The 14,893-nt window shown below is 40.8% G+C and overlaps 1 protein-coding gene across 5 annotated transcripts in view; it reads right to left on the bottom strand.

Annotated features, from left to right (window-relative positions):
- The window catches only part of Cdkal1 (CDK5 regulatory subunit associated protein 1 like 1), a 560,769-nt gene extending 546,530 nt beyond the window's left edge, over nucleotides 1-14,239 (bottom strand). For 2 of the 5 annotated variants that reach the window (XM_047558428.1, XM_047558432.1), the window contains exons 1-4: nucleotides 14,013-14,144; nucleotides 13,183-13,226; nucleotides 4,847-5,075; nucleotides 3,259-3,371 (exon numbers count right to left, since the gene is read on the bottom strand). In XM_047558428.1, the coding sequence (XP_047414384.1) occupies nucleotides 3,259-3,371; nucleotides 4,847-5,034 (301 nt within the window). In that variant the 5' untranslated portion in view covers nucleotides 5,035-5,075; nucleotides 13,183-13,226; nucleotides 14,013-14,144. Of the gene's footprint in view, nucleotides 1-3,258; nucleotides 3,372-4,846; nucleotides 5,076-13,182; nucleotides 13,227-14,012 lie in introns of all 5 variants that reach the window. The other 3 variants (XM_047558430.1, XM_047558429.1, XM_047558431.1) reach the window with 3 other exon arrangements.
- Nucleotides 14,240-14,893: the final 654 nt, after the last annotated feature.

The raw sequence follows: 14,893 nt of genomic DNA, 5'->3' as shown, positions 1-14,893 counted from the left end.
GGTTGTACTTTAGAAGCTTGTTCACTTTCCACAAAATTAACATAATACTATATTTTATTATAAAGGTAAACAAGATATTAATGTGAAATGTCATGATTGCCAATTCTTAAAGAAAACTGACATAAGGAGGCAAAATCTGTCACTTCTTAAAAACGATTCATACTTATACTTTATCTGAGGCAAGCAAGATTTCTCTAACCCCAAGTCCAAACACAAAAGGGTAGCTCGAACATCCCTCAAATTCTGTTCACTGGTGTGGTCCTTGGATGTAGTTCTTGAGCAAATTTTTCCATATATCAATCAAATATATCCCATTGACCCCGGTTACAAAAATTTAGAGTTACTTCAAATTAAATGGCCAGAACATTCTATATTAATCATTCAATTATAATATCTTCTATACCAATAAACCAGTATTTGTCTCTGAAAAGAGAAATTTTCCTTAATTCAAACACAAGATGCTATATTCTCACTTGACATTATTGAAAAGTATTTATAAGTCTTTAAAACAGTAGACCCTGGCTCCCCCATACTATAAAAATAATGAAAAAATGAGCCAGAGATTTACTAAAATAACTTCAAACATTTGATGTGGAACATGAAAGCTTTTCCTTTGCCAAAAAAGAATAAACTTGTCTGCTGGAATCCACAGACAGTTCACTTCACATCTCTGCACCTCCTAGAACTCTGCCCTGTGACACATGATGGGTTCAGAGAGCATTCACTGAACTATATGCAACTGTACAAGGAAACTATCAAGAATTTTAACAGTCAGCAATTTTAAATGACTGTTTTCTGAAATGATGGGTACCCAAAGTACACAAAGTTCTGACTTAGCCAAGCTTGTCCACAAATACTTAATATGCATCGCACAGATTATTCTCAGGTTAATGAGCTAGAGCCTCGGTCAGCATCCTTGGGATGAACTTTTTCCCCAACTAACCAAATACATGTACTATCATTCATAGCAGGTGACTACAAACTGTACCCAACACAACTGTATCTACCACAGTCATATCTGAATGGGAGTGATCCCTGAAGTAGCCACTTTAGAAGACTGTGCCTTTATTTCAGGCTAGAGACTGGTGAATTCTGTAACTAAAATAGCACTGTTCAACATATCATGTACCTTGGCCTCAAAAGACCTGTGACTATGTGACTATTTCAAACATTAAATGTATTCTCAAAATATGAAGATTTGCCACCAACGACCACACCAAAAATAATTTACCAGTATCTCCGAAGGAAATAATTCAAAAGCAATAACCAAAGCGTTACTGGGCAAACAGTGGAACCTACAAAAATGGTTTACTTGAAGAACACATCCCTGGAATGTACGCATTCTAGTATTTGCAGGGAAAGTTTCATTGCTTTCCATGATTCTAATCATATCATGTTTCCATGCATTCGTGATAACAATCAACTGTCCCAAATTTTAGGGAATAACATCATTTCTCCTCTAAGTTTCACTCTTTGAAATGAGAGGCCAGCAGGCACTATTTTCTAATACTTTATCCAAAAGTTTTTGAATCCCCTTTTTCCTTCAAAACCAAAAAGTTTGAAAAGAAGCACTAAGCACTAACAGCTAACTTCCCTGAGCCTTTATGAAGTTTTACTATGGAATTATTTGCAATTCACAGTAAAAGATCTTCGAGGGACTACCCACATAGCTGTTCCTTGCCAAATAGTACAAACATCTGTAATTGGCAACTGAGAGCTAATTTTGATTTGATTTTCTCTGTACCTTTTTCAATAATCTCTGTATGTTATACATGATCTACTTTTATACCTATTTTATATCAATTATATTTGCTATTTTAGTCCATATTTGATTAACAAAAACAAATTATTAATTTCCTTAAACTCCCACTACTCCGTAATAATGAAACCAACCACAGACATAGGTAATCCAGAATTGATTCACATACCTAAACATCAGTTAGAGAGCTGGGGGTAGAGCTCAATGGTAGAGAACATGCTTAGAATGGGCAAGGTCTCAAGTTCAATTTGAAGTGCCACCACAAAAAAGGGGGGAAAAAAAAAGAAAACACCCTAAGATTTTCATTCCAAGGATCTTACAGAAGCAATCTGGTGTATATTTCCTAGGCCTCCAGCAGCTAGACCAGTGGAAGTGGTCCTGCAGGCTGCTGCACGCAGGCCACCTCGGAAGGAAAGATGACGAACGTCTACGCGATGACGAACGTCTATGTTGGGCATGGTCAATGGTGTGATCAACACAAACACAGGTAAGTAATCCAAGTATGTAAAAGTAATACACTCGTCAGCAAAAAGTAAAATTTCACATTCAAATAACTTTAATATTCCCAAATTTTAAAAAAAATCAAAATTATGTGTGAAGAACAAAACTTAATATTCTTATATAAACATATCAGGACTGTTCTTTCATACAGAACAGAGCTGCCATCAGACCAAACACAAACCACAAATGGACTAAATTTAAATCAAATGTATTAGATTTTAGATGTGACTAGAAAAAGTCAACACTTGATTTCTTTTTAATGTTTTAGGAAATGATCCTAAAGGCTATTATTTTCTTAATAATTGAAACATTGGAATGTGTTAAGGCATGCCCAGAGTAAAAACTACCAAAGAATACACAGTAGGAGTCACTTTTTCGGGTTGTGGGGGTGCAGTAATGGGTCAGGCACCCTCTACCAGTGACCTACATCCCCAGATCTTTTTATTTTGTCCTAATCACAAGGAAACACCAGACAAACCCATGTTGGAAGACAGTCTACTAAACAGTAGGTCAGTTTCTTTAGACGGGTCAAGGTAATGAAAGAAGATGGAAAAAATGCAAGAACTGTTACAGATTAAAAGGACTAAGGAGACATGACAATAATCTAAGGTGGGACCTGAACTAGATCCTGGAATAGAAAAAGAAGTTAAAGGAAAAACTGGTAAGGCCTAAAAAGTTGAGTAGTTTAGAGAAGAGTATTGCACTAACGTCAATGTCCTAGTTTATTCATTCCCTAACAGTTACGTAAGGTGGTAAAGGCAGGAGAAGGCGAGTGAAGGGCATATGTGAGCTTCCCCATAGCTTTGTTACTTTTCTGACAGTCTAAACTTATTTCAAAATAAAAAGATGTTTATAGTTATTGTAAAATATGATACCCATAGTTTTCTAGGTATAGTAGCTATCATTATTTTGCCTTAATCATTAAGTTATGCCAAAATACCCACCAATGCCGAAACCTGTAACTGAGAATTTTATCAATACCTTATAGATCATATTACCTGTAATTTTATAGCCATAAGCAGCTAGCTGTCCAGCCATATACTCTCCATCTGAATTATTATGTGAACAGCCCCATGTTCGTATCCAAATTTTCTGTATGCCTGGAATAGTGCTGTTTAAAAAAGAAAAAAAAAAGCCACCAGATGATTTCAGAGCACATTACACAAGAAACAATCTACAATTCACTGGCTAGTCATTTAATGCACCAATTCAAAACCTGTTGTTACATCAAGAGTCTAATCAAGATAAAATAACCACAAAACTGCAAGAAAAGAATCTACATTTAAAAATGTTTTTCTCTGAATTGTACTTTTAATTCCTACTATTGACCATACTACCACTAATTCAACTTCTAGAAAATGTATACAAATAACAGCACAGAAACTGAATCTAGCAGTAATAGCCAATGAAAAATTAAGAATTATCTGTTCAGATTCCTGCATACTAGCTGCAATCATTACTTTATAACACACAAACAACTTAATTAAAATTAAAACCTATCACCCTACTCCTACTACAGGAGTGATGGCATACAACTATAATTGGAGGGACTTGAGAGTCTGAGGATTACAAGCTCAAGCCCAGACTGGGCATTTAAGGAAACCCTGTCTCAAAATTAAGAATAAAAAGGAATGGGGTTCAGTGGTAGAATGCCCCAGGTTCAATCCCCCATATTCAATTTTTAAAAAGTACTACATCTCTAAAAATAGTTTAAAATGTAGCATCTTTAGAAAGGGAAAAAAAATAACTTGTATTACTCTAATAATTTACAGATAAATAGAAGTTACCTTAAGGATATATTCAGGACAAATATTATAAACTTCAGTCATTAAAATAAGCAATTTTTTAATTTATAAATTCTAATAGTTTAATGTTCCAAACAAAATAACTATATTAAAACTCTCAACAAAAAGTTTGCTCCACGCTTGCCTAGCATGTGTGAGGCACTGGGTTCAATTCTCAGCACCATATATAAATTAAGATCCACTGACAACTAAAAAGATATTTAAAGAAAAATAAGTTTGTTCCATTTGTGTACAATGGGTCTAAATGCATTCTACTTCATGCATAACTAATTAGAACAAATTTTTTTTAAATTAAAAAAAAAAAAAAAACTCAACAATATGCTGAACAGGGCTCCTTGAAAACTCTCCAACGTGGCAATTCTGGCAATGTTGCATTAGAATCTTCCTGACTAGAGCCCTCCACAACAGTGTAAATGGCAATTTTTGTGCCTGATGCCTTACGCTGGTCCGTAAGCATTCACAATCAAAGGTCCACAACACAAGAATCACAATTTTCAATAAAAATTTTAATTTAGAAGTAACAGAATTACATACCAATTACATACTTATTGTTCTAGGCCCTGCCTTCAAAGAACATCCAATTTGACATCCTTTTCTTTAACCAATTGCCTTACCAAATTCAAAGTCATTGACATGGAGGAGGAAAAAAAAAAAACCTGCATGTTTCCTACCAAAAGTCCAGAGAGCCCGAAAAAGAAACCCTATGCAGATCCCACACACACTAGTACTGCCAGCATCTTCCCAGAAATTAAACTGAATACAATTTCATAGAAAAGGTTACCTGTCACTCGGTGGGCTGGTTTCCTCTTGCAGGTATGACTGGGTGTTTCGCCTTCGCACCTTTGGAACGACGTGCCTTCTTGAAGAATGTCTATCTTGTGGCTTTGAATCTTCCTGGGATACGATATCTTCTATGTCATCCAGCAGGGTATCACAGGACGCAGAAGGCATCTTTTCTATCAAAGTCATAAACAGCGCAAGCGTATGAAATCTGCTTAACACGGTATCACCTATAAAAAATTTTCAGCAAACTAATCAGCCTACACAAATCAACCTCAAGTTTAGAGAAAATGCAGGGGATAAACATAAGGAAACGACCAGAAGTCCCAATGATAGTGGGACATTACAAGATCCAACTGAACTATTTCTTCAACAAAGCAATACCATGGGGGGAAAAGGCAGGACATCTTTAAGCTTAAAGGAAACTTAAAAGCCCAAGACACCTCTATCAGCTAGGAAGGCGGCCGATGTTGAGAACAATAGCTACCATGGACTCCAGGGCTTTGAAACACTGAGGTGGTGGCCTACGGGCCAAGCCTCTGTGGCTTCCTATCCTTGGAGCAGTCCTGGAATCCCTGGAGGGTGCTGATCTCTGGGGGACTGTGGCTGAACCAAGAAAGGCGACACCTGCGGTTATCTACAGATTATGATCTTGTGAAAGATTCTGAGATGGGGGAAGGCTGCTAAGTGATTTTTAAATGTAAAGAATTTCTTTGAATTGGAGTCCATGGAAGTTTCTCACTGAGTCAAGTCAGCTAAGGAATAGTTTCTCTTGACAAATAATTTTTAAAAGGTCTAACAACTAATGGAACTCATGTTATTTTGTCCAACCAGTTCCAACTAGTTAGGAACAACTAGTTAAAAATCAGAATATGAACTAGATATTAGATAATATGAGAATATTATAAATCATGAAAGTTTTGTCCTATGTTCAGAAACTATTTTTATAGATACATACTGAACACTTCAAGGTGAAATATTGTGTTTATAATTTACTTTTAAACACCTCAGGGGGCTAGGGTTGTGCTCAGTGGTAGAGCACTTGCCTAGCAAGTACAATCCTCAGCACCACATAAAATTTAAAGGTACTGCATTCATCTACAACCAAAAGAAATATTTTTTTAAAAAAATCACCTCAGGAAAAAAAACAGATTAGCCGCAGTGTCCCATGCCTGTAATCCCAGTGAGAGGCTAAGGAAGGAGTATCCCAATTTCAAAGCCAGCTTCAGCAGCTTAGGGAGGCCCTAAGCAACCTGGTAAGACCCTGTCTCAAAATAAAAATAGAAAAAAGGGCTATGGATGTGGCTCAAGTGGTTAAGGTGTCCCTGGGTTCAATCCCTGGTACAAAAAAAAAAAAAATTAGATTAAAAACATTTACAGGGGGTTTGGGGTATAGCTCAGTGGCAGAGCACTTGCCTAGCACACGTAAGGCAGTGGGTTCAACCCTTAGCACCACATAAAAATGAATAAAATAAAAGGCATGCTGTCCATCTACAACTACAAAAAAAAATTTGAGAAAAATTTACAGGGCTGGGGTCATGACTCAGTGGTACAGCACTTGCCTAGCATGTGTGAGGCACTGGGTTCAATTCTCAGCACCACATATAAATAAAGTCCATTGACAACTAAAAAAAAATTTTAATTTACAACTAGAAAACAGAGTTTTCTTTAATGTTATTTTTATACTTTTACTTATTTTTATGTGGTGCAGAGGATTGAACCCAGTGCCTCACACATGCTAGGCAAGTGCTGTACCACTGAGCAAGCACACTTCCACTGAGACACATCCACAGCCAGAAAACAGGTTTTTGGTATTCATTACGATACCTGAATGTTCAAAGTTTTCAGAATTAAAGAAAATGTGGACATGGCTTCCAGGCAGACAGACATTCCTCCCACAAAGTACAACTTTGGAATTACACATAAGAAACATAAGCCTTTGAAAGAAGGAGAAAAGGCAGCACACTGGCTAGGATCCTGGAAACCCAGGAAAATGATGACAAGTTCTTCGGGGGTTTTTTTTTTTTTTTTTTTTTTACCTCCTATACCCAAACTTGGAGCTGAAGCAGCCAGCAATCCAGAAATACAAACAGATGCAGATAATAAAGGGACCCAACAGAAGTTTGTTTTCTCAAAGAACCAGGAGAAGGGCAGCTCACAAGGCAGGAGGTTTTCAGATAACTGCCTTCTATTCCAGCCCTGGTGCGGAGTAGAAGCCCCAGGTTGCCAGTGTAGACCAACTGAAATCCAAGTCCAGAAGTCCTCTACAGGGTCCATGCAGCAGTCATAGCTCTATGAAGTGGACAATGGTATTATCCTCCCTTTGAGGAGCAGCAAATGGAAGCACAGAGAAGCCAATCTGCACAAAGACAAGCTGGGGTCCCAAGACGGATGAGTCCATACCCATCCACTGCGTGGGCTCCACCGCCTACTTAATCTACACATGCTGCCTGTTCTCTGCTGCGTCACTGACCCAGCGTCCACAGCCTATGTTCTCAGTTGCTTCAAGCCTTCCTGATCAATGAACCTTCTCTTCACACACCGGATTCCCATCTTTCCATGCATATTACTCAACAAAGTGGCTTCCAGCCAGGCTTATTTTTGTGCCCTTTACTTTGTAATGTGTACTTTACAACAAATTACATGCTGTGAATCAGACACACCTGTGTTCAAAACTCCATTAGTTTTAGGGTAATAACCCAAATGTCCATTATTAGCATTGGTTGTAATTAACATACATAACCCATGGTCAAAGTAAGACTGTCAATTGCAGCCCTCTCCTTCCCTAGAGCACGAATGGGGCCCATGTCCCAAGCACCCCCCTCCAGTCACCCTCGCCTTGGTCACAGTGACTGGCTTAGGTTTAGTCATGACAAGCCCAGTCAATCAAAGGATTATAAGGTCTTCTGAGCCACAGCTAACAGAAGAGATGGCTTCTCTACTCCCTGAAGTGGCTAAACTGGGAGGATATCAACTTGGGGTCCCAGGGGCCATCTTGCCTGCCCCAGGTGGAAGCCTTGCAAAGGGACAAAGCCTAACAGGAGCCAGGGAAAGAAAGAGCCACACTGAGGCCACGCGAGCACCGAGACCCGGCCTGCGCCTGAACCCAGGTAGAGCCCACTTCCGTCCAGCCAAGGGGGCCAGGAGATTCCCTCCGAGCCTTAAATTAGTTTGTGTAGGGCTACCTAGCCTTCCAAACAAGAGCCCAGGTAAAGTGAAATGAACCAGGTTAGTCTTTACCAAATTACTCTTGAAGTAACTTTCAGTATTTAAAAAAAAAAAAAAAAGTTCATGGAATTTGGGAAATTCTGCCTCCTTTCACACACAGTGCACATGATTAAGAACAGTCAAGAACTGCAGTAAGAAACAAACTCACCATCTCGGGAATCTTCTAAGACTCCCTCCCTACGGATCTGGGAATAGACGGTGCTGACACAGAAGGCCCGACAGCGGGCCCTCCGCCCCTGCACCTGCACCTGCACCTGCAGACACGCTTCCTCCGCCCAGCGTCCCGCTCCCCAGCCGCTCGCTGCTCCGGGCACTGTGCGCGTCTGAAAGCCATCCTTCCTCTGTCCGGCTCAACCCAGAGTCCAGCAATGCGCCCCCTTCCCCAGCACCCACGGCCCCTCCACAGGCCCACGCACACTATTTCTACTATTTCTCTCATTTAAAAGACAAAAAAATCCCTCCCCTCACGAGCCCACTTCTTCCTCTCAGCTCCACATTTCTCTCCTTTAAAGAAAAGCTCCGTATCTGAACGGTCTCCCCTTCCCCTTCCCACTCTCACGAACCAGACTACACGCAGCACTCCACCAAGGTTGCCTGTAATGAAACCTCCTATGCTAAAGACCACGACCAGCCCTCAGCGGTCTGAGGAGACACCATCTGTAGCATCTGACACTACGACCGATCCCTCCTCGAGGCATCTTCTCAACTGGCCCAGGATGCCACTTCCCTCATCCTCCTCCATGAGCCACCCCCACAGGGGCTCGCTGGCTCGTCCTCCCCTCTCCAGCTCCCTACAAGGCAGCGGCCCCTGGCTCCCTGACAGGAGCCCTTCTCTGTTTACAGGCACTCCCTAGTGATCTCATCCAGTGCTGTGGCCTTGAAATACCAACTGTGTGCTTATGTAACAGCCCACTGTTCCCCTGAACTTCAACTCAGATGTCCAACTGCCTATTGGGCATCCCTGCTTGAATGTCTATTAACTCTTTCAAAGTTTAACAGTCAAAAACAGAACTCCAGGGCTGGGGAGATAGCTCAGTTGGTCCAGTGCTTGCCTTTTGAGCACAAGGCCCTGGGTTCAATCCCCAGCACCGCAAAAAAACAAAACAAAACAAACGCAGAACTGATTCTCTCCCAACTTTTTGTTTTAACCCAAAGTCCCGACCTACTCATACCAAAATCTTATAATTATCTGACTCTTTTCTTCACCCCAAATCCATCCAAGCCACCAACGAAATCCTGTTGGTGTTACCTACCAAGTATATTCAGAATCTACCTGTACACATGCCCCTATTAAAGTCTTGCTCCTGCCTAGGAGGCTGTTCCTCAGGAAAACCGCATGGTTCACTCAAGCCTTTCAGGTATTTGTTCAAATGTCACCAGTGAGGCCTTTGCAAGCAACACTAGCCAAACTTCCTGTCCTTCCCATTCTTGGTTTTTTACAGCAATACTTAATCTCCTGCTTATACATCTTTCTACTAGAACATTTACTCCGTGAGGGTGAAGGCTTTCATATGCTTTCTTCACCGTTTTCATTTCAGGAACCTGGAACTATATCCAGCACCCTGCAGGTTCTCAGTAAATATTTTAGTGTAGACAACAGTTTTAACAAGATATGGAGCTGGCTACTCCCTCTTCCATCTCCCACTGTCTCAGATGTTCTGAGTAAGTCAAACTGGTTTCTGACTCCAAGGACTTCACATGCACTGTCCTCCATTAGAATATCAGCCCCCGCTACCTGTATGGCTTATGCCCCCTCCTTGGGCAGACGCCTGTAATCTCTGCAACTCGGGGAGTTCAGGCAGGACTGCAAGTTCCAGGTCAGCTTGGGCAGCTTGGTGAGACCCCAACTCAAAATAAAATATAAAAAGGGCCAGGGATATAGCTCAAGGATAGGAAGCCCCTGAGTATTGTGATGGGCTGACAGATCTGACTCCATGAGAATGTCATAGGCCAGACTCTAAGGGAAATGACTAAACAGACTCCATTTTGCTCTGAGACTCCATGTTATATAGGAAATAAGCTTCTCCCATGGGAATACCCCGCCTCTGTGCCCATCATCAGTTTCGTGGTGTTACATATTTAATAATATACAATGGCAACTCCTATGTAGTAAAGAATTGCTCTCTTTTGATTCCTATTGCTCCTAAACAATGTACCATGTGAACAGTAATTGTGTGGATGTTGGCAACCATTCTTTAGTTTATACCTAGGTAAGGGTCATTTTGACCCACTTCCCCCTCTGTCGATGATCTCACGATGTTAACGTGTAATTTCAAATCATAGCAACAGACACTTATGATTAATGTGATTTTTGGTATAAGAACCCCTACAACCCTGTGGTCAGGGCTGTTCTCCCAATAGCCATTTTTGGGGGCATTGTGTGAGACAGTCAGCCGGCCAGCTTAATAAAGACTCTCAAATTTGGACTTCTCAGTAGTGATCGGTCTGTTCTTAAGTTGCGCCCCATAACAAGTATGTCTCCAGTACTACAAAAAAGAAAGAAAAAAGAAATAATAAAATGGGAAAGTATGCACAACCACGCTAATAGCAAGTATTGAAACAATTAGCTATTTTTCATCTACTTCACAGATGATACTGACAAAAGCCCTACTGTTGCCTGAAAAAATGGTAAAACTGGTATATCCTTTCAGGAGGGCAACCCAGCAATCCATTTGAAAGTTTAAAATCTGCATATCCTTTGACTCAGCAATTCTATTTCTAAAAATTTCACTCTAGGGGGGACAAAGGAGATAAATATAATGTGATGTACAAGTTCCTAAACCTGGCTGCATATCATAAGCACACAATCCCATTTATCACCATATGAAAATTTTTACTTCAAATGAACTGATGGAAGGAATGAAGGCTTCAAGAAAAATTTAATAAGTAACATAAAAATGAAAGTTTGGGCATAAAAGGAAAGGAAGACAACATTTAAATAAAGCAACATGATCAAACAATTTTTTTTTTCTCATAGGCAGAGAAAAATCAAATCTGATAAAGAGAATCTGATAAAGAGGCCCTGCTCAACACTTGAAGCTCTGGGATTAATTCCCAGCACGTGGGGGGTGGGGGAACCCCTGCCCAGATGCCACTAATCATCCCTAATTAAGAACCAAAGCTGAAGGATGGTGGGATGAGACAGACATTATCACCCAATGTTCATGTATGACTGCATGAATGGTGTGCTCTGCATCATGACAACCAGAGAAATGAGACGTCGTGCTCCATTTGTGTACAATGAGTTGAAATGCATTCTGCTGTCACGTATAGCTAATTGGAATAAAAACAATAATAATCACAACTGGGTAGGGTGGCGAGTGCCTGTAATCCCAGTTGCTCAGGAGGCTGAGGCAGGGAGATCATGAGTTCAAAGTCAGCCTCAGCAACTTAAGAGAGGCTCTAAGCACCTAAGCAAGAACCTATCTCTAAATAAAATATAAAAAAGGGCTGGGGATGTAATTCAGTGGTTAAGTGCCCCTGGGTTCAATCCCAGGTACAAAAAAAAAAAAAAAAAAAAAAAAACCCACAGTCACCCCAGTTCACAGTTCTCCTTCAGCAATGGTAGGCACCCTTTGAATGTTCATTCTCCCCACCTGAGGAGCTTTTGAAAATTATCAAAAACTAGTGTTTAATCTCCAGCACCAATAAAAAAGACAAAAACAATTACCAACAACTAAGTCAATTTGGGAATGGAGCCTGCATGTCAATATCTTTTGAAAACTTCCTGGTAATTCTCATGTGAAGTCACAGTTGCAACCAATGTCCTTGATTAGTGGTTTTCACAGTGTAGTTTCCAGACCAGGAGAATTATCAGCATGGGGAACTTGTTAGAAATGAAAATTCTTGGGCCCCCACTACAGACATAATGAATCAGATATTCTGAGTAAAGCCTGGTAATCTTTAAGAAGCTCTTCCAGGTGATTTTGATATGCATTAAAGTTTGAGAATCACTCTGCTAGAGCTATTCCATAAAAGTCATCTGGAATACATGTCAAAAATGTATTACTTGGGCTGGGTTGGGGCTCAGCAGTGGAGCACTTGCCTAGCACGTGTGAGGCACTGGGTTCCATCCTTAGCACCACATAAAAGTAAATAAAATAAAGGTACTGTGTCCATCTACAACTAAAAATGTTTTTAAATATATATATTCCTTGATCAGCTGATTTTAACAAATATCAAAGGGCAATTCAATGAGGGAAAGAATCTTTTCAACAAGAGCCACATGGAAAGAATGAAGCTGGAGCCCTATCTCATATCACATACAGAAATTAACCCAAAATGGAGCATAGATCTCAATATGAGAGTCGACACTATGAAACACTTATAAGATAGGTGTTAAGGTCTTCATGACATTAGAGTATGCACTGGTTTCTTAATTATGACACTAAAAGCATAAGCAATAAAAGAAAAAACTGATTAGACTTCAGAATTAAAATCTTCATGCCTCAAGCACAACATCAAAGAAAGTGAAGAGACAACCCATCCAATGGGAGAATGTATTGTTTAATCTTAGCTGATAAGGGTCTAGCATCATAATATATAAAGAACTCAGTAATACAAACAACCCAAAATAAGTTTTGGACAAAGGATCTGAACAGACATTTCCCAAAAAAGATATGCAAATGGCTGATAAGCACATGAAAAGATGGTAATCCCTTTAGCCTCTCGGAAAAGGCAAATTAAAACCACAATGATAAACCACTTGGAATAAAAATGACAGATTAACACTGTTGACAGCACGTGAGTAAGATCTCACCCAGAGAGAAAGACAGAAGTAGAAGAGATACAGAAACAAGCCTCAAGGAGCTCCAAATGTAACTGTTAAGTAGAGCAGAATGCACCCATAACAGAAACCAAGCAACAGCCACCAAAGAAGGTAAGCATGCCCTAGATGGCAAAGGAAGAGATGAGAACGTGTCGAGGTGAAAGTGGACAGCATTGTTGAAAGAAAATTAAAATAAATTAAAATGTCCCTTGGATTTAGTGATATGGAAATCATAATGTTTTCATGAAATGATGGTAAATTACAAGAAACTGGGCTACCTTTCTGCAATTCTAATGTGCAACATGGCACTCAAACATAAAAGGTTTAGAGTAAATCAGTACCTTAATTATCTGCAATTAGTCTCAAGTCCTCTTGAAAGATGAGTCTGGAAAATAAAAACTGATTAGAAAATGCAAGTACTCAATACGTTCACAAAACCACTGTAAGGACTCTTTAAAACTACCTAAAAGGAATTACACTCCATTAAAAAAGTCCTCTCTGTACAGCAGGGTTAGAGAAGTTCCACACCTCATCGGCTGATTACTGATTACTGCCTGTGTTGACACCTGCCATATCTGTGAGCCAGCAACTGGCTCCTGTATAAAGTGCTACCCACCACTGCAACTCCTCACGGCGGGACACGTAACCAAGAGCTACAAAACAGAAAGCAGGGAACGAGTTAGGAGTCCAGATCACCTTCTATCCGAAGAAGACGTGTCACCCGAGGTTCAGAGAGAGTAAAGGAGAACAAAAAGTGAAAAGTCAACACCTGCCCCCAGCCCAATTTCAGTTCAGATCCTTATTAAGGATAAGCCCGGATCAGTGGCGTACACCTGTCATCCCAGAGACAGAGGCTGAGGCAGGAGGATCGCCAAGTTCAAGGATAGCTTTGGCAACTTAACGAGGTCCTGTCTCAAAATAGGAAAAAAAGAGGGCTGGGGGTGTGGCTCGGGGTGGAGGGGGAGCGCCCTGGACTCAGCTCCCAGTACCAAAGGGTGGGGGCGGGGGAGACCCTGCCGAGTCAGCACACAACTGCGAGCACTTGTCGTCCCACAGACTCAACCTCGTAGCGTGGGAGAACAAACGGAGTAAGCCCGCTGAGGAACCAGGTATCTAAAAGTCCCCGATGCACCGGTCGCAGCTGCGGCCGACGACCCGGTCCCCGCCGGACCTCGCGTCTCAGCTGGTGGGTGAGCCCGAAGAGCGATCGGCGCGATCACGACCACCGCAGGTACGAGACTCCGCCACAGAAAGAGCGCAGACCACGCTCTGCCCGCCGTAGGGAAATAACACACCTTCCCAGGGTGAGGGAAATCAACACGCCACTTTCCGGAAATTGCACGGACTTTACAAGGAGCGCGCCATGACAGTTACGTCCCGCCACGTTCGTGCACGCATGCTCGGCGACGGTGGCCCGGAGAGACCAGATTGCGTCACGGCTGAAAGCGCGACTCCCGGTTTAACCTCAGTTAGTGATGGCTGTCTTTCTAGATCCTTTGGTTGCAAGGGCAAAAATCCATCCCCAAGTCCGGGAGTTCTTAGAATGGCTTACTGAGTAACTTCTGAGCTCTTGTAACTTGTCGTGAACTGTGCTAAACACTTTACGTAAACATTATCTCACAATTTATTTATTATTAGTATTCCTAATTTACAGAAGAGGGATCTGAGAGTTTAATTCTCGCCCATAGTTACTCTACCAGCAAGTGATAGCTCCCTAGACCGAATCCACTTCTGACTCCCAAAGAAACTGCTCTCTTCACTGTATTTTTATAGCTTGCTCAAACTTTTGTAGAAAAGGATAAAGAAGAGTTGGAAGATTAATAATTACTTAACACCCAAGCAAGTTTTAAGAGGATTTGTTTTGGTTATCTATTTATTTTATTTCTTGAAATGCTTAGAAGGCAGTTTAGTAGATACCTACAATGGAGTGTGATTCTGACCTGGTTGCTTTAAATATGTTATCTCACTTTATTAGTATTTACCCAAGACAGTATATTTGACTTTGTTTACTAGAAAAATATCTCCAGCTTAAAAAGTGGAAGAAACAGACCA

The sequence above is a fragment of the Sciurus carolinensis genome, chromosome 7, assembly GCF_902686445.1.
Source record: "Sciurus carolinensis chromosome 7, mSciCar1.2, whole genome shotgun sequence".
NCBI lineage: Eukaryota > Metazoa > Chordata > Mammalia > Rodentia > Sciuridae > Sciurus > Sciurus carolinensis.
This window is presented reverse-complemented; position numbering and strand designations above follow the sequence as displayed.